The 24592-nt window shown below is 38.1% G+C and overlaps 1 protein-coding gene across 1 annotated transcript in view; it reads left to right on the top strand.

The window, feature by feature from the left end:
• LOC145999527 (pfs47 receptor-like) overlaps positions 1–24592 on the top strand; it is a 38243-nt gene extending 13651 nt beyond the window's left edge. Inside the window, exons 2-4 of the mRNA XM_083136496.1 lie at positions 13755–13948; positions 16769–16912; positions 24404–24592. Of these exons, the coding sequence (XP_082992622.1) occupies positions 13755–13948; positions 16769–16912; positions 24404–24496 (431 nt within the window). The 3' untranslated portion in view covers positions 24497–24592. The remainder of the gene's footprint in view (positions 1–13754; positions 13949–16768; positions 16913–24403) is intronic.

Genomic DNA, 24592 nt, shown 5'->3' with positions numbered 1-24592 from the left:
TAAGAATATGGTGGTAAAACAAGGCGATTGCTATATAAAAAAGGGGTTTGTCAAAGTTTATTAATCGGGACTGGACCTACAGTTTAATGTGTGCCTCCACCAGGATCGAACCTGAGACCCCTTGATTACAAGACGGCGACGTTATAAAAGGGAATGAGAGGGGGAAGAGAGAATGAAAATGAGAAAAAGAGAATCAGAGGGAGAAAAGAAAAAGGGAAGCAGAATCAGAGGAAGAAAGGGAGAAGAGAGAATGAGATGAAGAAAAGGAAAAGAAGAAGAGAATCAGAGAAAGAAAAGAAAATTAGTGACAGAAAAAGAGAATGAGAGGAAGAGAAGAAAATGAGGAACACAATCAGAGGGAGAAAAGAAAGAAAAGAGAATGAGAGGATAAAAAGGAAATGAGAAGGAGACGAAGAAAAGCAGATAGAAGAGAGAATGAGAAGATGAATCAGAGGAAGAAAATAAAAAGGAGGAAGAAAGAATGAGAGGATGAAAAGAAGAACAAGACCAGAATGAGAGAAACAAAAAATAAAATGAGAGATTGGTTGATTGACTTGCTTTATTTTACTTCGTTTTTTGTGCCACTTTAGGCTAATTTGGGAAGATGGGGATGATATTATATTTTATATATACAGGGTGTTTCCGGGCTGATGATACAAACTTTCAGGGATGATGGAGAAGGGCACATGTATCAATTTGAGATATGGAACCCTGGTCCGGAAACAACTTAGTCGAAAGTTATAAGCGAAAATCGGTGCATGAAGATGTAATAATTTTATTACCTACACAAGTTTCACAAGCTGCTACATTCACAACAGTTGTTCAAAGTAGCGTCCCCCAGCTTCGCTGCAGGCATGACAACGTCGCACAAAGTTCTGGAGTACCCGTAGACTGAAGAGGATCTCCTGGCAAGAATTCTCACTGCCTGTGACATTGTTCGAACGACCCCAGGGTTGTTCCAACGAGTACGCCAGAACTTTGTGCGACGATGTCATGCCTGCAGCGAAGCTGGGGGGACGCCACTTTGAACAACTGTTGTGAATGTAGCAGCTTGTGAAACTTGAATGATATCGCGATGAAACGAGTCGAGAATTTTCACAGCATCATATCGTCTCCTGTGTGGTGAGGTCCTTCTCGTTCTTCTTTGTGCTTATTTTTGTTTCGGTTTCCACTCAGACGTTGTTAAAACTCATTCTAGATTCACGTCATGCTCAGATAGACTAATCGGGACTGAATCTGCAGTTTAAAGTGGAAAACAAAGCACTGTCCATGTGGGACGCTTCAATTACAAGACGAGATATCTCTTCCTGGCTATTGTTGCCCACGAGACGAGACTTTGGCCTGTCTCGTCTCGTGGAAATGCTGTGAAATGCTGTCTCGTCTCGAAAATATTCGTTTGTCAAAGGGACACATGATCAATCTCGTCTCGTCTCGAATTTTTAAATGCCTGTCCCGTCTCGTCCCGTGGGCAACACTAGTCCTGGCCCACGAAATATTTAGTATAAGCAATACGTGTGTCACCACTCAAAGTATCACCCTATATATGTAAATAAAGCAAGAACTTTTCTTAATTTCATTTTTCTGCTGTGAGCCGTCGAAATACGGAATTATATCATGAATAAATGAAACTCTGCAATTACAGTAAACAAAATATACGACTTGTTTGAAAAGAAAATCAATAACATATGCGCTTGGTATGTTTGGAGAAGACACACAGTAATTTAAATTTACTTTAAGCAATTTATTCAAATATGATACCAGAGTTTCAAACGAGATCGTCTCGGACATCAAGTATCGTCTCGCTTTGATTTTGCAGAGAATTATTTTAGTCTCATCTCGAAATTTCAGAGGAAACAGACTTTTCTTGTCTCAGTCTATCTCTTTAATATATAGGTTAAAGCATACTTTTCCCTCTTACAAAGTTATGAAAATTATGGGTGAGGTACAGGAGTACATTGTACCCCTCCCCTCAAGTCGGTCTGTCGTGTCTCGTCTCGTTTGTGTAAGCATTTCGTTTCAAGAAATTCCATTTGAAAAATTGAAAAGAAAAGAAGGCCAGTCATCTCTCCTGATGAATATTTGTATCTTCGAATCGACGCGACCACTTCTTTAGAAAAGTGTACACCCCTTACGCAAAGGAGCACTGTCCTGAATTTTCGTCTGGAGCGTGAATTTCTGAGAGTAAACTTCATCGTTTCACACAGATTTTAAACAATTTTCATCTCCTTAAAGAGGTTTCCAAGACCACAGGTCAATGAACTAACTAGTAACAAGCACAATTTAATAGAATAAGTTTATAATGGTTTGAATTTCTGTGGTAAGGAAAATAATGCTATAAGTTACAAACAATATACACTTTATATATTGAGCGAAATGAAATATGTTCTTATAATAGTAGCAACTTGCATCTGTCAAATTATCTAAGGGGGGTACAGGGGTACAATTGAATTTACGGATTTAGGGGGTACAGAATCCTCCTTAAAAAATGGGGTGCAATGTACCCCTGTACCCCTCGTTCCTGCCCACTGATCAACAGGGTGAGTTAAAAGTCAGGTTATATAGGGAGTTTTTCTTGTATCGTTTCAGAGTAAGTAATGGAAGATGCTGACGAAAGGGTGATTTTCCTGAGTGGCCACAGCGGTCTCCAGACCAATGGATTTTTTTTGTCCTTTGGGGTCATTTAAAGACGCTCGTCTACTCAGTTAAGATTCAGAACATTCAGCATCTGAAGGAATGCATTGTGCAATGTGCACACATGATTATGCAAAAGGTTCCGGAGAACTGGAAACGTCACGTGCACAAATGCATTCGCATTGAAGATATACTATAAATCACTATGTAACCTGACTTTTGACTCACCCTGTACGTGACGAAGGGATTTACTACTTTGTTCTTTTTAAATTGCTTTCACGAGCGTTAGAAAAGAACACAGTGTGCCTAGTCAAGGAGGCACGTGAACTCCAGACGATAGCTTCCCACGCCATATGGGAGTCCATGTTAAATTCATCCAGCTCGCTTGACCCCGGGTTTAATTCCCAGCGCTTGTTTTTCTTTCATCTCAAGGCCAAGTTTCAGTAGGCTCACTACGTAATACGGTTGTTCGTTTCTGTATGCAGCATAGTTGCAAACTTCGCAATTCAATCGACATTGCTCGATTATGTTCAAGTTTTAAACATTTAAAACAGACGACGTTTGCTTTTTGACAAAGATTTCGAACACACGTTTTAAGCATGTTTCTCTTATGCTTGTTTAAAATGCATTTTGATACTTGATATTTGATAGTCTGTGGTGATCAATAGATTGCTTATCCACCATTATTCTCAGAAAATAAGTCTTCTTGGCATTGTGTTTTTAAACGTTTTATTTCTTAAACGCGTTTTTTGTTATTAACACCGCAGTACACGCGTTGGCGGCACAACGCCGCTCGGAGAGAACTAATTGTGATATTACAGTAAAACCTCGTTAATCCGGACTAATGGGGAGGATAAGTTGACCGGTTCAACGAAAGTCCAGATAAACTGAAATAACCTAAAAGAACAGTAGAAAGTGCATTAATAATCCGTTTATAGCAACAAAACACGTTTATTATGGTGTATTTAAAGGGCATAGGCCTAAATACAGTATACAATACAGTACAAAGTCTGCGGGAAACAGAATTTCATCAGTGGTTCATTGGGAAGTTCTCTTGTTGACTTCTAGCCACATTTAAAACCTTGCATTCTGCTTTTTTTTTGGGGGGGGGGCTTTTGCTTATCCAGATTAAGCTAAGTCCGGCTTATCGGGGTCCGTATTAACGAGGTTTTACTGTATTTCGCGGTTCTGTTGGATGTATGTGTCCTTGCAGGAATTCTCTTGTGCAAGTGTCATCTCCATCTCCTTACAATGGTTATACTGGTCGCAACTCCATCTGGCGGTTGACCTTGATGGCTATTTCTGGCGCGTCCTGTCCCCCAATCATTTTCGAGGGCGTGTGGTCCGATGGGTGTCAACAACCTCAGTTGCAAAGTAAAAGCTGAAGGGGTCACATCGCTCTCCCGAAGCAACGTTGCCAAGCGTACTTCTGTTTTTGCCAGTTGTCTTTATATGACTGTGTCCCCGCCTGCATTCCGACCTGTGGGTGGTCCTTCAGGAAACTTCATCGTTGAGGACAGCATGTGCTGTTGTACCATTAACCCTCTGCTGATTTCTAGTGCAGGGTTGCCACAATATGAGGGCAAAATTTCCCTTTCCAAGGGGCAAAATTTCCCTTTTTGGACCAATTTTTCCCTTCACCTAAGCAAATTATATAATAATTTACTTACCTTACCAATTGGCTCTACAGCTCTGGGTGAGCTTTGGCCTCCTGCACTATCAGCCTCCAAGCATTTCGGTCCAATATCTTCTCCCTCCATCCATGGACTCCCATTCTTTGTAGATTTTGTATGACACTATCCCGCCATCTTAGTTTGGGTCTGCCTCTTCTTCTTGTGGAGTACATTCTCTCATACATAATTCTTCGCGGCATTCTGTCTTTATTCATACGTTCTATATGACCCATCCAACTAATTCTTCTGGCTTTAATAAATCTTACTATATCCTTTTGATTTAAGATGGAATTTATCTCTTCATTGTTTCGGCTTCTCCAAAAATCTCCATCCTTGATTGGTCCATATATTTTTCTGATTATTCTTCTTTCAGTTTTCCTTAATTGCTGTTCGTCTTCTACACTCATTGTCCATACCTCAGCACTGTAAGTTATTACCGGTCTAATAAGTGTTTTGTAAATCAATAGTTTGGTATATCTGCTAATTAACTTGCTTTTTAGTAATTGTATGTTGGCATAATATGCTTTGTTCCCTGCATTTGTTCTTTCTCTAATTGCATCGTGCATGTTATTTTGGTCATTTATCGTCATTCCAAGATACTTTAAGTTTGTTACAGCTTCAAATTTCTTGTCATCTATTGTAAATTGGTGGTAACGTTTTCCATCTTGTTTTGGAGTCAGCAGTAGGAATTTGGTTTTATTCATGTTTGTCTGTAACCCAATTTTATTTGCTTCTTCTTCTAATATCCTGTATGTTCTCTTTAATTCTTCTTCTGTTCTGGATATTATAACTACGTCGTCGGCATATGCGTTGATTTGGCTGAGTTTCGTAAATATTGTTCCTCTTTTGTCTATTTTGCTTATTATTGCATGTAGTGCTATGTTAAATAAGCATGTAGATAGTCCGTCTCCTTGTTTTACACCTGTGTTATATTCTGTTAGTTCACCCATATCGCTCCATATTTTCACTTTAAAATATGTGCGTTGCAGTGTCATGTTTGTTAGTCTGATCAATTTATTAGGTATTTGTAATTCTGTCATAATTTGTATTAATTTGTGTCTTTTTATACTATCAAAAGCACTACGAAAGTCTATGAATAACATGTAGAGATTTATATTATGTTCATAATGTTTTTCCATTATTTGTCTTATTATAAATAATTGATCTATTGTGCTTCTTCCTTGTCTAAAGCCTGCTTGGTATTCTCCTATTATGTTTTCTGTTATTGCTGTTAATCTTGTTTGTATGATGCTGGTCAATATTTTGTAAGTTGTATTAAGTAACATGATGCCTCTATAATTACTACATTCTGTTTTGTCACCTTTCTTGTGTATTGGGCACAATATTCCATTATTCCATGCTTCTGGTATGTGTTCTTCTTGCCAGATTTGTTTTATCATTTTGTATATTTCTTCTATCATATTTGGTCCTGAATATTTTAATATTTCTGCTGTTATTTCATCTTCTCCTGGTGATTTATTGTTTTTTAGATTTTTTATTATCTTCTCAACTTCTTCTCTTGTTGGTGTTCCTTCTGTGTTTTGTTCATCGTTATTTTCTATTTGTTCTTCTCTATATGTTTCATTGTATAATTGTTCTTGGAAGTGTTCTGTCCATCTTTCTAGTACACTTTCTTTGTCTCCTATTATCTCTCCATCTTTCCTTTTACATCCTATCTCTTTGGGTTGATATCCTTTATTTATTCTCTTTATTGCTGCATAGTACTTTCTAATCTCTGACTGTTGACTAAGTTGTTCTATTTCTTGGATATTCTTTCTTATCCATTCTTTTTTCTTTTTCTTACATAAATTATTTGCCTGTTGTCTTAGTTCTTTGTATTTGTTACAACTGCTTCTTGTTTCTCTTTGCAGCATCTTCATTCTTGCAACATTTTTTTGGTAAATTATTTGCTGACATTCTCCATCAAACCACTCTTTCTTCCTTGATGTTTTCTCTTTGCCTATTACTTCTTCTGCAGCTTCTGTTAACACTTTTTTTATTCTTTTCCACTTCCCTTCTATTGTTTCTTCTTGAGTATTTTGTTGTAACTTATTTTTAATTGCTGTTTGATAATTCACCTTGTTTTCTTGGTTGTCAAGTTTTGTATAATTCCATTTTGTTCTTCGTATGTTCTGTTTGATTGGATTATTGCTTAATCTTGCTCTTAGTTTAATTTTTACCAGAAAATGATCTGAATCACAATTTGGTCCTCTTTGGCTTATTACATCGATTATTGTTGAGGAGTGTCTCTTATCTATTAATACATGATCTATTTGATTTATTGTTTCATCGTCTGGTGATTTCCATGTGCCCAAATGTATCTTCTTATGTGGGAAGAAGGTGCTTTTAATTACCAGCCTATTTCTTATTGCGAATTGTGTTAGAAGTAGGCCATTTTCATTACTGTTTTTGTGTAGGGAATGATTACCAATTATGTCTTTGTCACTATTTCTCACTCCTATTTTTGCGTTGTAATCACCTGCAATTATTATGATGTCATATCTTGCTATTTTTTCTATTGTTCTTTCTAGTTGATCATAGAATTGTTCTTTTTCTAGATCTTCTTTTTCATTGATTGGAGCATGTACCGACAGTATACTAATATTTTGGAATTTACCCATGATTCTTATTTTGCATATCCTCTCATTGATTGGTTCGAATGATAGAACTCTTTCTCTTAGGTTTTTTGTTATTATAAACCCTGTTCCATATTGTCCTGTTTTCTCTTTTGTTCCGCTATAGTATACGCTGTAATCTTTTCTGTCTATTTTACCATGCCCTTGCCATCTGATCTCTTGTAGTGCTACAATATCAATTTTGCGTTGTGTGATTACATTGGCTATTTCTTGCATTTTACCTGGTATTAACATTGTTCGGACGTTCCATGTTGCTATGGACCAATCATGTACCTTGTTCTTGCCTAGTTCGTCATCTGTGTTTCCCATCCATATCCGAGGCTGATGTGCAGGTTTCTTAACAAGTTGCTTTTTTACGAGGTGAGGTTGTCAGCCTAACGCTCAACCAATTTAACCCTTGGAGGGGTTTTTCTGTTGGGGTTTACTCCCCTAGATGGTCGCCTACCAGGGCTATGGGGCCATCTCCCCATGTCATTTGATTCGGGTTTCCGTCCCTTAGACCAGTTGCTTTCACTACAGCTCTTGAGCCTGGTCCGCCCTTCTTTTGCTAGTTTTGGTCCGCCCCGGTTTCCCGGTACCCTCCATATCTGGAGGGCATTCCCATATCCGCCACCTAGGGAGGCGCCCGATGGGGGACTAGCAACCCCGCACGGGATTATATAATAATAATAATAATAATAATTAGTAGTAGTAGCGGCATTATTAGTGGTGGTGGTGGAAGCAGTAGTAGTACGTAGTAAAGTATTCCGTTGAATTCGTTATTCTCTTGAATAAAAAATATTTTTAAAAAAAATCACATTTCAGTTTCATCACTTCCTGACCAGATGTCCCAGGTTTGAATCCTGGTCAGAAATCCATTTAATCGTTAATCCTCATCGTTACTATTTATCCAAAGATGCATAAAAGCAACGTACAATAAACTTACAGGAGCAGAAACAAGTAGGAATAGCAAAAATATGGATATGAAATTCGAAATTAACATAAACTGCAATAATGTAGTGAGATTACCTTAAAAATTTCCCTGCAATTGTGGTATTTTTCATCGAAATTCCCTTTTCCCTTTTGGCTCAAATTACGGTCCGAATTTCCCTGCAAAAGGGAAATTTCCCTTCATGTGGCAACACTGTTCTGGTGCTGACAATACCGTTGCCGAGAAGACTCTTTCTCGCCTTACTGTACGTTTGGCAACATGTGGTGGACCCAACGCTCATTTGTTTCGTCCAGCGAATAACGTTCGATACCTTGTGACTCGAAAATGCCCGATCTCACACGAAGAAAATTCAACTGATTGTTGATTCGCTGTTTCCCAGCCGCCAGCACGAGTTGCGTTCAGTATAGTTCCCTCGACCTATGCTACTGTCCGAATTGTTGTTGCGAGAATGATTGAGAGGCGGAGGAGAGGTCAATTTCGGACCTGATAAACGAGCTGATTGACAAAGCAAACAAATAATCATACATGTAATGCTGAAAATTAATATTTTTTTAGCAAAATATTTCGGGAACCGCCACGCTTCGTGCGCGTGTAATGGCGTTACGGAAAAATCAGGCACAGTTGCACAAAATTGCATAACCTTCATTTCGTGAACGAGACAATGGTAATTATTACAGAAGAATGAATACGGATGTGTAGCCAAATGTTCAGTGGTGTATAAAATGAAAAAAATGCTGAAAATTTAATACAGTATTTGTGATTTTATGTCGCTGAGCGCAACACTCCCCGCGCGTGTAGTTACGTTTCAGAATTTAGAGCATGTACTGCGGTGTTAAACACTGTTTTAAACATGTAAAACAAATAACTGTTTCTTTAAAAGACACAAATTTTGCCAACATTGCGTTGCGGAGTGCTTGGCAAAGCACGCTAAGACGTCAGAGTCTCCGGGTTAAAATCCTAATCTGGGCATTCCTTGTGATTGTCCCTTCATCAATTTTATAATGTCATCACTCATCTTCATATTCGCTATTAGCCAAAAGTGGCAGAGGAGCGACGCTAATTGTTCAAGACGTATTTTCTCATTTATTAAATTAGTCTTTATTTCTTATTTACAGTGAAATTCTCTAATTCAGTTTGTAAGTTTGTAATCCGTGAAAATGAAACTATGAACAGAGTGTGTAAGGCCGCTTTAGACGCAAGCATTTCCTTTTGCATTTTTTCTAGCTTAAGGCCGTACTAAAGCTGATTTCGCGGTAATTTTTCGATAACAGATGGCAGCACCGTTTGTCACTGTAATCGCGGGCCATTTTGCCAGATGTCCGCGCATAATCAAGATAAGTACATGCAGGTTGGTCGATCAGAATATTTACTACTGATGCAAGATGACGTCAGGTTGATTAGCGGAATTTAGAAAAAAATCATAGGTATGCAGCAATGTTATTGATTTTTATGAAATCAGTTAGATACTTTCATCAGAAAAAGAACGAGTGTATCAGTAATGGAAAGCAGTAAAAGTCCAAAATATTAACAAAAAAATAAAAACAAACTTTTGGTTAATTCATACACCAAACAGAGCAAGGAAGAATAAATAATGCAATTACGTTTGAAGCAACTGCTGCGTTGACTACGAGATAATTGAAGATACTTATAGATACTTATAACGCATTTTGTACAACACTATTTGACGACATTTCTTGCCTTTATCAGTATTTTTTACCATATTTTCTTCATAAATTTGCTGGAGGAAGTTCCATCTTCAATATATCAATATTTCTGATACTTACTCTTTACCCATCCTCCAGTTCTTTACCTTATAAGCGACTAAAGTTTGAGTTCTGTGGCCTTACTCTTTCCGGTGTTACGTTTCATTCTTAAAATATTTTACAGAAAATGCAATAATTAAAAAAAATAAAACAAGTCCTGGGTTCACAATATAATAGAAATAGAAACGTGTTTGTTCTGGAAATTTCTTTGCTTGCGTGCGATGGTGATTTTTAGTATTAGTACCTCAAAATGTTCTTGCGTAGACATTTCAGGTTTAGATGATATCCAATATAGATACCATTTTCCAAGAAAAATGCAAAAGGTAGTCGAATATTTTAGAAACCACGTAATGTATTCGTTTTAGTTTCATAATATTTCTTTCGAGAGTTCATAAATAAAAAATAAAGTTTCAGTCAATAGATTTTCTGCAGATGTTTACTTGTTATAGAAATAAGAGCATTATTGAATAAATACTTAAAATTCACTAGTAATGTTAATTGTCAACGGCGTTCGTAGAAAAGGGGGAGCAGGGAGCACTTGCTCCCCTGCGATATCGGAAATTTTAATGTAATTCGAATAGTGAAATTGTGGAGTAAAAACATGATGGAGGGGTGCTACGAAAGACAGAAGATTAAGTGGAATCTTATACTATGATATCGTTGTTAAAGTGTGCAAAAAAAGGAAAAAAGAACTTTTCGTTAACAAACTAATTGATGTTTATGGAAAGGAAGCAAGTCGAATTCGGTTTACAGTTTGATAAGCGGACTCAGTCTGAAGTTTAACAGCACGGTATATTAAATTCGATTTCAATTCTTTAATTTGTAAAACAATAGTAGTAATAATAAAATGTAGAATGTGAGCTTTTATAAGTGAAGGGCAAGATAAGACTTCTTACTCTGCCCGCACCCCAAGAGCTGGTATGGAAATCCCTATCTGGGGATGAATCTTTACCAGTGGCGTAGCATGGCCATTTCGGCTGGGAACGCCAAACCGAAGGAAAGGTCGGCCCTTTTTTGCTAAATAATTTACTTATGGAATTAGTCGCCACAGGTATTGTTCATTTGCCTGAAGTCAGCTGAGTTTTCAATAAAACATCATCTATGCATGTTTTAGCTTGGAAATGAGATGCCTCACTATGCAACAAATGTTTTGAATTCTGGTGTTTTATACTTTTCGGTATGACGCAAGTCATCAGAAAACCTACCTGAATCACAAGCGCCTCTGAACAACAGTAGACGTCATTGTTGTGGGTGATCCAACTACTGATTGATTTGGTTTATTTTACTTCGCTTTTCTACCACTTTTGGTTAATCGCGAATATGAATATGAGTGATGATATTTATGAAGTTGATGAAAGGACACTCATAAAGAACACCCGTGCTAAGGCCGGGATTCCAACCAGGGACCTCTGTCGTCTTGGCGCGCTGTGCAAAACACTCTGACACGGAGGTGGGTGGATGATCCAACTATCGTACACTTTACTGACGTATTTAAAATAATTTTGTCCATAGACCATTCGATGTTAAGAGTTTTCAAATGAATGCTAAACATTTCCATTGACATAATATTAAGCAGTTAGATACTAACAAAAAAAATAATAATAATAAAATAAGAATAGTTTTGCGGGTTAAGTGGTAGAGCAGGCACAGGCTGAACTTCTACCACGAGGACTTATTTGACAAAAACTTTGTTGATCTTTTAGTTTTTAATACATATCGCTGTTCGTGCAATACATTATACAATGCAATGGTCATTAAGAAATAGTATATTTGAGTTCGGTAAAGTTACGTCAGTCAATATTGCGTATTGTATCATCACATAGCACGAGTGCACGAGGGCGAAGAACCGGGTAGGAATTCTACCGCTGTCGTCTGCTTCAGAAGACAGGAAGGGTCACATGAACCAATCACGTAGCCCTCTGTTCCATACGTTGGCGTATGATAGAGCTTTTGCGCGCGTGCCTAGCCTGTCCAAGCTTTCCCGCCGAACCTGCCCGGTGTCCAGGCAGGAAAGGCATTGAAAAAATGCTGGAACGAGTGTTGTTAGTGGAGCGTTGCAAGCGGTTCGCGAAAAATAGCTATTATAATGCCATGAAGGTCAAGCATATATGAAATTAGTCAAGATTTACTTTATATTTACAGCATTTATGTATTTTAAAATTTTAAATCAGGGAACGCCGGGCGTATGGGCGTACTATAACGCTACGCCACTAATCTTTACCCAGTGTGAGGAAAGTTGAGCGGAAACTTGTATGGACAACATGGATTGTTTGATTTACTTGATTTTACTTCGCTTTTTGTGCCTAATTTGCGAAGATGGTGATGAGATGAAATTATCAAATTGATGGACACTCACAAACATCCATGCCCATACCGGGATTCGAACCCGGGACCCATGGTGCGCGATGTGCTAACCACTCCGCCACGGGGACCGGTGGAAAACATGGAGAACATTCAGTGGGTGGTGGGAATCCCCGAAAATATTCCTAGTAGTGGAAAGATATGTGAGCATTTTTTAATTGGGTGATATCATCACTCCACGTTTTTCCCACTCTGAGCACTACAATTCCCCTGAGAAAAAATCCTTTTAGCGACCTTGGCTGATATCCAGTCCTTGGAAGTAACGAATCAATTACATAACAAGTGTCAAGATTATCAAGTAACACTAGCTGTAACTAATTACTTTTTGATATTAGTAACTAACTTCGTTAATACTCCAAATAATTAGTAACTAAATTAAGTGTTTTAATATTGCTGTTCCTCCCTTTTTGCATGGAAACTAATTTTCTTCAGCCGCGAGTTCACAATATTGTCTAGCAAATGCCGGACTGAGAGAAGGATGATTATTAAAGTTGTAATAATAATAATAATAATAATAAAAGTTTAAAAATGTTATAAGTTAACTTTATTCACAGAAAAGCTAATTTGTAATTATACCCACAGTTTAATGTTATATTTCTATCACCAAAAACCAACAACCTTATTTATATAGGATACCTACCTGAGATTGAACTTCCTACACCCAAAATCAAACAATCATATGCCATTGCCCATGAGTCACGTAAAACAAAACACAGTTAATAGTCTTAATATAGGAATTAATAGGATACCTACCTGCTCCGCTTATTACCTTGCGAGTACAAAGCAAATATGAGCAGCATTTACAATACATAATCGTGAAATGATCCACCCGTAGTGATCCATACTTCATTAGTTGGGCACCCATAAATTTCATATCATGTGGCTTTTTCTCGTCAGTTTTTGTATTTAGATATTTTCTACCTTTTAGCTTTATTATGTATGAAATAAACGATAGCAGTGATTCAAGATTGAGGCTAAATTTTAGGGCCTGCAAGATTGCAATTAATTGTGTGTACTATGGGGAAGTGAGGTTGACTTTTTTTTGGATGTCTGCCTGCTCAGCAGGTCACCCCCTTACACCCCGAAAGTTTTTGTTAAGCTCCCTCATACCCAGAAGGTTTAATGAAGGGATTATGAGTCAAATACTCAATGTGCTTTTCGACCACCTATTAGATTCATATTGCAAGAATTGTTTGTTCTTTCATTTGGTCAAAAAATCCCGTTGTCTGATGAGTGTATGCTTAAATTCAGACATTTTCATGCCCGTGACTACTTTCATCAGGTGGTGAGGATAGCAGAAAGTGCTCAAGACCAGAAATCACATGATCAGCTGTTGGAAGTATTTACAGCCTTAATTTTAATGGTAAAAGTCGGAAACCTGACCTGCATAACCTAACAGCGAAATCATTTAGGAATGTAATTTACCTTCATTCCTACATCATGTGGCATATTAGAAGGAACAGTCCATATCAGAACACCTTTCAGTATTTCTTTCAAGTCCATGACATGCAGAAAGAAATGCGCTTGTTGCCTGCATGAAAATAAATTCACACTGAAGCATGCCAACAACTAAACCACGTGCAACATGCCAGGCCAGGTTGTAGATTATGCACATGCACAGTTTAAAACCTGGTGAAAATAGCTCAAAAACTAATTTCACCACCTGGTGAAGATCACTCTGTTTATATACTTGTACTTGCATAACATTTTGATCTCATAGTATTGTCTGGTGTTTAAATATTAATTTCTTATCTTTCAGATCACTTTTGGGTGCCTGCGAGCCATGGTGAACTTCCATGGGGAGCCGTGCGAGCAGGAAAGGATGAAGATGGTGACATCTACATAGGAAGAGCAAACCACAGCGGAGATATTCTGCCTGCAAAAGTCATACCAAGGGAGGGAGCTGCATTTGTCAGCTGGAGAGGAAAGGAACTGCCAAAGTATCAATACGAGGTACGCATTTTCATTTTCAATTAAAATTACCACTTGAGTGCTAGTGTCGCTTACAATGGGCCCAAGTTCATATTGTTTAATTCCTGTTCCATCGTGGTACTAGGTCCGTAGCGAGGAGTAGGCAAAGGGACCTGAGGCCTAGGGCACCATTCAATATGACAACAAAGTCAGAATATTCAACGAAGAAATTTACACTTGGAATTTTCTGTTTTCTCTCAAAAACTTTGGTAATATCCCCTACATATATTGTAGGTCCAAGGTCCCCCACTGGGTATAAGTATGAATTTCACCTTTAAATATTTCATTATTTTATCTTTAGCACATAAAACACATATTTCTAAGGTAAAAACATAAAATGTACTTATATAACATCTTCCAGACAAAATAAAGTTTCAATTTTTTGTGTATAAATACGTATTTTGCAGTTAATGCATAAAATAATGAAAATATGCATTAAATTAGTAAATTACTATACATTGTAAAATGAACGCAACAAGTACCAATGAGGATGGTCGCAGTGGCCACCAAAACTAAAAACAGCTTCACGGAAAACGTGAGTTCTGAGTTTCTCTGTAATTATTTACTACCACATCTCTCATATCCCAAAATATGAATGACTTCTAATTTTAAAAAAAACTGCTTGGTTGGAGTGCAGTGCATATCACCATATTATTTTACACAGTACATATTTATTTAATTAGTTTTCAAACATAAGCATTTATGATAAAACAGTTTTTATATTAAAATGTGTACATTTTGCAGTCACATTTTTTTGTTCCGGAAAGTATCCCGTCTTGTTGTTTTAAAAATCTTGTCACTTTTGGTTAGGGGGTGCTCTACTCCTCACAAAAATTTGGGGGGGGGGGTACACTGTAGAGTTGGAAGTGGTCGGAAAACAACCTGCTTTTTTTGGAGAGAGAAAACAAGAGATTTTTCCGTGGCTTTTTTAATTGGGCTTTTTTCCCCAAAGTGTTTCATAGCTATCATTTATAACTCTACTGTAAAAAGACATGTCTAAATTCAAAATACAACTTTCGACATGGAATTCATAACTAGACACAAGCAGTAGTTGCAAAAATATCAGCTTTTTTGAATGAATGGCTTTTCCTCAAGTGTTAACTTCATACTTCAGTAGGTTTATTAAATATATCTACGTAGTGTGTAAGCACTCACACAACTGGAGTACTTTTACACATATTTTGTAAAGAGAATCTAATAGTATGATATAATTTTTATTGTTTGAATTTGACATGTCAACATGCACATGAAGTAAAATAAGAAAGAAAGAAAGAAACACTGTCCTATTGCATGGTGGCCTAAAAATGAGGTGGAAAAAAAAATCATTGAAAAAATCTGGCTCTCTCTCGGTAAAATTTTGATTGTCCACTTTATTCTCAGATATGCTAATTCAGATTGAACCTACAGCTTAAAATGGAACCTGAACCACTGTGCCTCCTTGAAAACTCTTGAATACAAAGTTACATCATTATTGTATGCAATCAGGGAGGTTCATTCTTTTATATGTGTCTGGCCATTTTCCAACAGTACTCAGAATGGTAAGTTACTTTGGGATATAAATCACCCTTGTAGTGGCATACTGATCTTAAGTATTAAATAGGGACGATATATTCATGTAGTTCTGCATACATACTATGAAATGGTAAGGTTTTAAATTGTCTTGAAACATATAATAGTTTAATATTAACATTTGCCTCATTTTTTGTGACATCAACGGCACAATTTTGAGAAAGTTAAAGTTTGTTTTATGTTCAGACAGTTACTTGTTAAGTGTTTTTATTTCTTAATGAACTGCCTTGGTCAGCAACTTAGTGTTTTTATTACTTTCTTTTTTTTAAAAAAAATCTACTTTCTGAGCAGGTAAGAGTGGTAACACAGTTATTTTATGTCAGGACTGTCCTTCTCCTCTCCAACAATACCTAACTCTTTGAAATTATACTGAACCCCAGTACCAAATTTTACAGACTTTTTGAAAAAAAATAATTATATCATGACTCCGTTGTGCTGATGGTAATGAAAGTACTATTTCATTATGACCTGGAATGGCAAACAAATATTGAGCAATTGCCATAACTTGAAATGGTTTCAGAAGTTTTATCTAGATTTTAGTTCAATAACTTTGTTCTCTATATATTGAATAAGAATGGGAAACACCATCCATCAGTATAAACCCCAAGGCAAGAAATTTCACTCAGGCACTGAACAGTAACATCATCAAAATATGCCCCCAAAACTTTGTTCCTTAACTGCTTCCGATTTTTGTTCTATAACTGAATCAAAATAAATTTCAGTATTGAGTCTGGGAGCATAGTCCATAGACTTGTAACTTGCATAATTTCACTTTAACTGAATCACGTATTTTCCTAATTAATATTATGTGACGCTCAAAATGTAGGACATTTATGATATTTTTCAAATTCCTCCCGGAAGCCGGACATAAGGCAAAAATGTAGGACATGTCCGGGAAAATCCGGACGTCTGGTAACCCTAGCACAGTGGTATATACTATGTAGATATATTTAATAAGCCTACTGAAATGTGAAGATAACACTGGGATTCCATAAACTACTGCTTATGTCTAGCTATAAATTTGATGTTAAAAGTTGTACTTTAAATTTAGAGAAAAATGAGCTTGTGCTTGAATTACTTTTAGTTTTGTCTACCTCTGTGTGGTACCATGTGACTAACAAGATTGTGAGGCTCCCTAATTAAAATTTGTGCAATCTTTTTTGTTATTCCAGTTGAAATGTATCTATTTTGTTTGTTAAGTCGCAAGTCTGATTCACACCTTTAAATTTCCAGGTGCTGTGTCATGCGACAGTTCTATGGCAGGCAGCAGCAAATGGAGAAGTTCCAAAAGGAGCTCTTGAAGTAGGCCGAAGCATCGATGGAGAACCTCTGTATGCAGGAAGGGTACTGCACTATGGGTCTCTCACGTTAGGCAAGGTAGGAACACTTTTTCTTTAGTAACATCTGTATTTTTATTTCCATTGTTGCATCAGTGCCAAAACCACGAATGTGCAAATTTTGACTTTTCACCTAGTGCAGTTTCTGAATATTTTTTGTTGATAGATTCCTGTGTTAACTCATATGCCCTAGTAAACAGTCATATGTAGGTGCACATTTTACTGATAACCAGGGGCACAAACCTTTGAAAAACATTGGGTGAGGTCTAATACTGGCGTTATGAGTTCACAAAAAAATCTCTCAAACCCTCCTTTACATGTATCATGATATTAATGCACACCAACAGTGCATCCTTATTTATTTTGTAACCTGTCATTTAGTTACTTCAATAAGCAACCCACCACATATAACAATAACAAATATAATGAAATAATAATAATAACACGAAAAGTTATTGGCGACTCTTACCTCACAAGTTGGTGCCACTGCTGATGAAAATTTAAAACCTGTTTTTTCCCAGGACATTGAATGTTAAAATGCTTTTATCTCAAAGTAATATTTAGCACATTCATGGTTTTGGCATTATAATGGGTGATCCATAAAGAACGCCGGATTTGAAAAGGACGCCATACTGTTTTTGTTTGGTTGGCAGCATTGTTTGTGCGATTGTTGTTATCAGTTATCATTGAGGTTTTGTGTTGAGAAGCGTTTGAGTTGTTCTACTGTTTGTGTGTGTTGCTAACGCCATGAAAAAGTACAGTAAGAAACAGCTTGTTTTGATTGTCAAAAGGCACTACAAGAATGGTGAAAGTTTCGCGGTGACTGTTCGGAAACTCCGTACGATACTTGGTCATCTTCATGCACCGAACGAATCAACTGTTCGTAGTTTGATCAAGCAACTTGAAGAAACGGATCAACAGAAGACATCAAAAGCCCTGGACGCCCTCGAAGTCGCTGGAGTGAAGCAAACGTTGCTGTTGTGCGTGATTCTGTTGCTGTGAGTCCTGCAAAATCGTATCGCCGTCGTGCTCAAGAACTGCATATGGCGCCAACTACAATGCAAAGAATCTTGACGAAAGATCTGCACTTGCACGCGTACAAAGTGCAGTTCACGCAGGAACTGAAACCAGCGGATCATGGAAAACGACGGCAATTTGTTGACTGGATCCTTGAAAGTGCAACGTCCGCGCGCCGGAGCACTGCACACTACACCACGGAGCGGTGCAAAAGTGTACCCATATATGCTAGCTAGTAGCCAGCCGAAGACATGGACTCAAAGTATCTCAGGGCTTGCGGGGTTTAGTATGGAAAGGTCAAAGGTCAACTTGTAAAAGTTTATTTATATTTATACACGCATGTAAATAACAGTTTAGCACATACGCTCTTAAATCCTCCTCAGTGAGGTACCTGGGCAGTATTAGTATTCTTATCTAATTTAGGGGGGGACCCACTAATACAGGTAACCAATAGGAACCTGGGTAGCCGTCACGTGCCACCCTGTCTGGGGACAACATGCGAAAGCGTCAATAGCGAGGGACGGGCCAAGGGGGCCCGCGGTTTCACAAAGGTGTTGGTGTGAAAGGACGCCGCAAAGTCAATCCAGCTACGACAAGGGAACGGTTCGGTCCCTTGGCATGTCCAGTCAGTAGCAAGAGACGGCAAGGTACAAAGGGTAGGTCTGGAAGCACCCAGGAGACTTGGGCTTGGGCCGCCACGACCCAAGGGTAGCACATCAAGCTCTTATGGGGCAGACCAGGTAGGTAGGAAAACTGCTTTTCTTTTCTCCTCCTTCCTTCTCAAGGAAGCTATTGGATCCTGGTAGGGGAAACTTCCAGACTAGATCTGGGAACCAGGTCTTTCGCAGTCGGCATCTGGCAGTCGACTCAGCTCCGGGCCTCGCTGCTTTGTTTATATACTGTTTGGTGGCAGCACTGAGGCGGGTGGAGAAGATCGGAACTAAGCTGGCTGCAGCGTTGCAAACTCCCTTCAATTCACGAGATGCAACTCGTGCGTTATTAAATATCAAGTTTAGCATTGTAAAAACCACTAGCATGTGGCGATATAAACTTAACACTTGTGTGCTAAACTGAACACGTTACATTAAAGAAATTACAAGATAAAGAGATTCGACAATGCAAGTTACAAATTAAACAACAATTACTGCACAAAAGATAACTGGATGCGTAAACCACGCAGGGTATTTAGCATGCTTCCTTTAACCAAAACCTGTGTGTTACAACAATATATGTTTCATGCTTAACAACAATGCACTCAAAATTAGATAAAAGATAAATCAAAAGCGTAAGCCTCGCAGGGCATTTCTCAAGCATTAATAATTATATATTAAAGAATATGGCTATCACGCAGGATAGCTACATGTGATGACCACGCAGGGTCGTTACAAAAGGGAACGAGAGAACGAGGGTTTCGCAAAGCGCATCATTTTCAGCGATGAAGCTCATTTTCATTTAAACGGGTTCGTAAACAAGCAGAATTGCCGAATATGGGGATCTGAGAACCCAAGAGTGATTCAGGAAAAGGAAATGCATCCTCAGAGAGTTACCGCTTGGTGTGGGATTTGGAGTGGAGGTTTGGTTGGTCCTTACTGTTTTGAAGACGAAGAAGGAAATGCTCTGACAGTGAATGGAATTCGTTACCGTGCAATGCTAACTGATTTTCTTTTGGCCTCGTTTGGATCAAATGAACATCGAAAATGTATGGTTCCAACAACTTCCCACACTTCAGAAGAAACAATCAATCTGCTGCGTGAGAAGATCCCGGACAGAATAATCTCGTTGCGAGGAGACCAAACCTTCCCACCTCGATCTTGTGACTTGACACCATGTGACTTTTTGTTGCGGGGTACACAAAGTCACAAGTTTACCAGAACAAACTCTGCAATTTTTTAGAACTTAAGCAAGAAATTCGACGTGTCCTCAACACACTTGATGGGGAAATGTGTGATCGGCTCATGGTGAATTTCATGGACAGAGTGATTGCGTGTAGGGCTAGTGGGAGGGGTCATATGCCTGATATTGTTTGCCATGTTTAAACCTTAATATCTCCTGAAGAGAATGGTATGTGTTTTGTGCTTTTTTTCCAAAAATAAATTTCATTTATAGCAACTTCAAATCTGGCGTTCTTTATGGATCACCCTATATAATATTATAATAAACCATGGCTCAACAGCCCTGGAAGGGCCTTGGCCTATCTCCCAACTGCCAGTCTCCCTCCCACAATCCTACCTAGAGGTGTGGAGTTCTTCAACCGGTGATGTGAGGTCAGCACGTCGAACCCCCAGCTGTTATAGGAGATTTGAGAGATTTTCCTCACGATGGTGGGTTGCCACCAGTCCTATACACAGACAGATAACCCAGAGACTGAACCCAGGTGGACTTGAGCCCAGCCATTCCGCAGTCGGAGCACAAAGCACAGCACCTTAGACTGCACGGCCATGGAGATGTGGTTTTGGCATAGGTGCAATATACGAGGGGCATGTAAAAAAAAAAAAAAAAAAAAGGCCAATTGGTTATTACAGAATAAAATCAAGCGAGAACATTTTTATTTTGATGCTATACAAGTGCATACCCTGACTATTTTTCTACATAGTCACCATGACGCTCCAAGCATTTTTGGTATTGTGGAACAAGTTTACGTAGACCCTCTGCATAGAAATCTGCCACCTGGGATATCAGCCAGTTGAGAACTGCTGTCTTGAGAACTTCACTATCATCGAAATGTTGCTAAGGAAGCCACTTTTTGAGGTGAAGGAACAGAAAGTAATCACTTGGAGCAAGATCGGGACTGTATGGTGGGTGATTAAAACGTTCCCATTGGAATTTTTGAATTGTCGCAACAGTACAGTCAGGTGTGTGTGGGCGGGCATTGTACTGAATAAGCAGAATTCCAGACCGTAACATTCCTCTTGGCCATTTTTGGATGGCACGTCGCAGATTAGACAGTGTTTGGCAATACACATCTGTTGTGATGGTTCGTCCCGGTTTCGGGAATTCCACAAGGATTACACCTTTTTGGTCCCAAAACACTGTTGCCATGATTTTGCGATGTGATGGTGTTTGCTTGAATTTCTTCGGTTTTGGTGAACCAGAGTGACACCAATGCATGGATTGCTGCTTCGACTCACCAGTGACATACGATATCCAGGTTTTATCTCCCATCACTATGTGAGCAAATAAGTAATCCCCATCATTCTCCCAGTGGGCCAAAAAATCACGTGCTGATTTCATTCTTTCATCTTTGTGAGTGTTTGTCAACATTTTTGGCACCCACCTTGCACACAGTTGCCGATAACCCAGATTGTCTGTTACAATTCGGTGCAATGTTTCATCAGACACTTCAGGAAACTCCTTGCCTAGATCAGTAATGGTGAAACTGCGATTGGATCACACTTTCTCATCAAAACGTTGCACAAGGTCATCCATCTGAACACTAGGCCTGCTGCTCCGGTTGTCATCATGAACATTTGAACATCCTTCCCGAAAGCATGGCACCATTGTCTTACCTTTCCTTCACTCATTACTGTTGGTCCGTAAATGGCGGCACATAATTCCCGATGAATCTCAGTTGCACTCAGTCCTTTTGCGTTGAGGAATCTAATCACCGACCTCGCCTAGCATTTGGCGGGATTTTCTATTATGTACAGCAGTCATTTCAACTTCCTGCTACTCACACGTACACACCTTCACACTGAGAAATATGCCTCTGTTGCAGACACAGAATACTAAAGCATGCTTCCGTGCACACACAGCTTCGTCAGTGTTGCCAGTCCCAAATAAAAAATTATTGGCCCTTTTCTTTTACATGTGCCTCGTATTTCTCAAGCATCAACCATCTACTTATAAGAAAAAAAAAAGATTAGTTAGGAATGAAATTCCACGCTACAGTCATGCTAAAAATAAAGATCTCGGCAAACTTGTGAACTAAAGTGAAAGACAAAGGCACTTGTGCCCTAGTACCCACCATGTCCCTTGCTTCATTGTCAAAAAATAAAAAAATGGAATGTTAAATATTACATCTCTGCTTTTCCTGTTCATAACATACACTTGTCACTGAATAAATGTGATGGTGATTTTGCCAACACAGGGGCAGGATTTCATTACAAGCTGCTGATTACTCCACTCACACTCCCTCTGCTCCCTTAGGGTTAAAAATTGGATGACAGTGCCAGAGCGTTTTCATTCTTCTTCATACCAAATAACCAAAAGTAAAAGTGTCTTGGCCAACTGTACTGAAAATGGTTGGCTAAATGTAAGAACATACCATTGGGCAACAGTAATTTTGGTCGTGGTTCCAACGTTGGCTCAACGTATGGTTTTTATGTTGGGCCAATGTACTGAAAACTAGAGTATAGATAGGTTTGTGTTTTGATATATATATATAATATAACATTTTGTGAGGCCAAATATAAAATATAGTACAAATTATTTGTGTAAAATAAAAAATACACAGCACTTTCTCAGTCACATGGTACCATCAAGTGGTAGCACAAAAGCTTTCTAAAGTTTACTTAGTTTTTCACCAAGGTTCAATTACATCCACATGTCTTGCTTGTACTACCCATTGCATTTAGAATGTTAGCTGCAGGCCCATCCTCAAGGTGTGGCAAGGGGCCCTTGCTCCTCACTTTGAACTACGAAATATTTAAATGTGAACCTATAAAAATCGACAAATATAACTGACAATATTTCAGATTTTGCAAGAATTTATACTTTCTTCCCGCTCCCTGTCGTGTGGATTGACGATAATAAAAAGTGTTGCTTAAACTTCGAAATTATTCTAAATGCTTCTAAATTGTGGTAGGATTTATTATTAATTTTTTCGGATAATTGTAATTCTGCATCTGCTTTTCTAGAGTTTTGAACCTGCATTACTTATTTTTAACAGTTATGTAATAGTGTAAATTTCCCCCCAAAATTGTCTAAAATGGTGCAACAAACGACATTGGTTCAACATCGAACATAAAAAGGTTTGGAAAAATTGTTTGCCCCCAACTTTCTACAGATTTCCTACCATAAAATCTCCTGACAAACTAAATCAGGCAGGATGAAGAAAAGATAGAAGATGGATTGTGACATGGTTGTATAAAAGCTTTCCGCTGGATCGGCATACTCCCTTTCGTTTGAAACATGTCCGCTGGTGAAGTTGAAATATGATTTGGACATAATTTTATTTTTATTTCCTGAAAAAATATTCCTTTGAATTCGATTCCCCTCTCCCAGGGATTGGCGTTTGCAGGTTATGCTAGAAATGGTGCTAAGTGCCAACAAAGATCAAATTGTGCTTGGTTTAGTAACAATTTGTTGGGGTTGGCATCGCTGATTGAGGAAAGTCTCGCTGGTTCCTCAATCCTCGCCGATCTTCGTAACCTTTCCCCACTCCTTTGCACTGCCCCTTCCACCCCCACCTGTCTGTCTGTAGGATGACCACAGAGATTCCTCAGCAAGCGGTAGAAAAACCAGTGTCCATCGTCTTTGGAGTGCTACTGGAGCGACCGAGAGCAGTCAACTCTTGACAGTAACTAACCTAGGCAATTGCACATACATTGCGCTCATAATTTTATAACACGCATTAAACTCCTAAAAAGTAGAGAACTGGAAATAAGTAAAAATGAACTGTAGGAAGTTCCTCACTTCCTACATGGAGGAATCGCCCCTACTACTACAGATAAAGAGACAAATAATAAGCAATTTCCAACACATGTTTCATCCATGATAGCTGACAAGGAACCAGTTAGTGACTATAAGTTAATATTAGCTTCTTCTACTTCCATTAAAAGTATGTGTTTTTGAGTGAATGGTTCTAAAAGAAACCCCGTTACATGTCACTTATTTTACACTAAAATTTACAGCATACTCTTGAAAGTGGTCTTAACAGGAGAAAGTAGTTTTTAAAACTGATTTTGACTCTCTTTTCCATGTTTTAATAGGTATATATAACAACCAAATATTAATTTTCTAACCACATTTTCATTTGTATACATAATATTTTAAAATTATGCACAAATTATTGTAATACTATACATGTGCTGTTAGCAAAAGGTACTTGTTGACGTGAATGAATTACGTATGTAAAATTCGCTGCACAATACCAGCGAGTGTCTCCTCACTGAGAATTTCTTGAAGTCTGGCAATTATGAGTGAATTCCACATGAATTTTTCTCTTAGACATAAAAAATTTCAAGTTTTATTAATCCAAATCCCATTGAATTAATACATATTATTAGTCATTGAATTTGCTCGGGACCAAACTGAGTAAATACCTGTAAGTGACATAAAAATCTTGAAAAACCTTAAAGAAAAGTTTGATTTAGATGTATAAACCTAAAATAGGTTCTAACAAGCAAAATAGGTTGTTTTACGCACTATAAAACTTCATCAGTTGTTTCGTTTTTAAATAAAATGCTGATGTAACTTATTTATTCACCTGAAAAGGAAAATAATAGGTTAAAGATCTAAAATTCGAGATCTACTTATGACTAAATTTCTCAGTACATATGTATTTACTTCACAGGTGCAGCCAAGCAAGAAGGTGTGTCTGGTTCCTTTCTCTGGCAAGGAGTACGAGTACAAGGAATATGAAATTATGATCCTTAGAGATTTCTGAACATTTGCGACTGTAATATTCATTGTTATTGGTTCAAAGTATTGATCTGTGTGCATGTATTTTTATATAATAAATATTATAGGTATCTATTTTTAA

This window comes from Lepisma saccharinum, chromosome 15 (assembly GCF_977018435.1).
Source record: "Lepisma saccharinum chromosome 15, izLepSacc3.1, whole genome shotgun sequence".
NCBI lineage: Eukaryota > Metazoa > Arthropoda > Insecta > Zygentoma > Lepismatidae > Lepisma > Lepisma saccharinum.
Note: the sequence above shows the minus strand (reverse complement) of the source record. Positions and strands in the feature narration are given on the sequence as shown.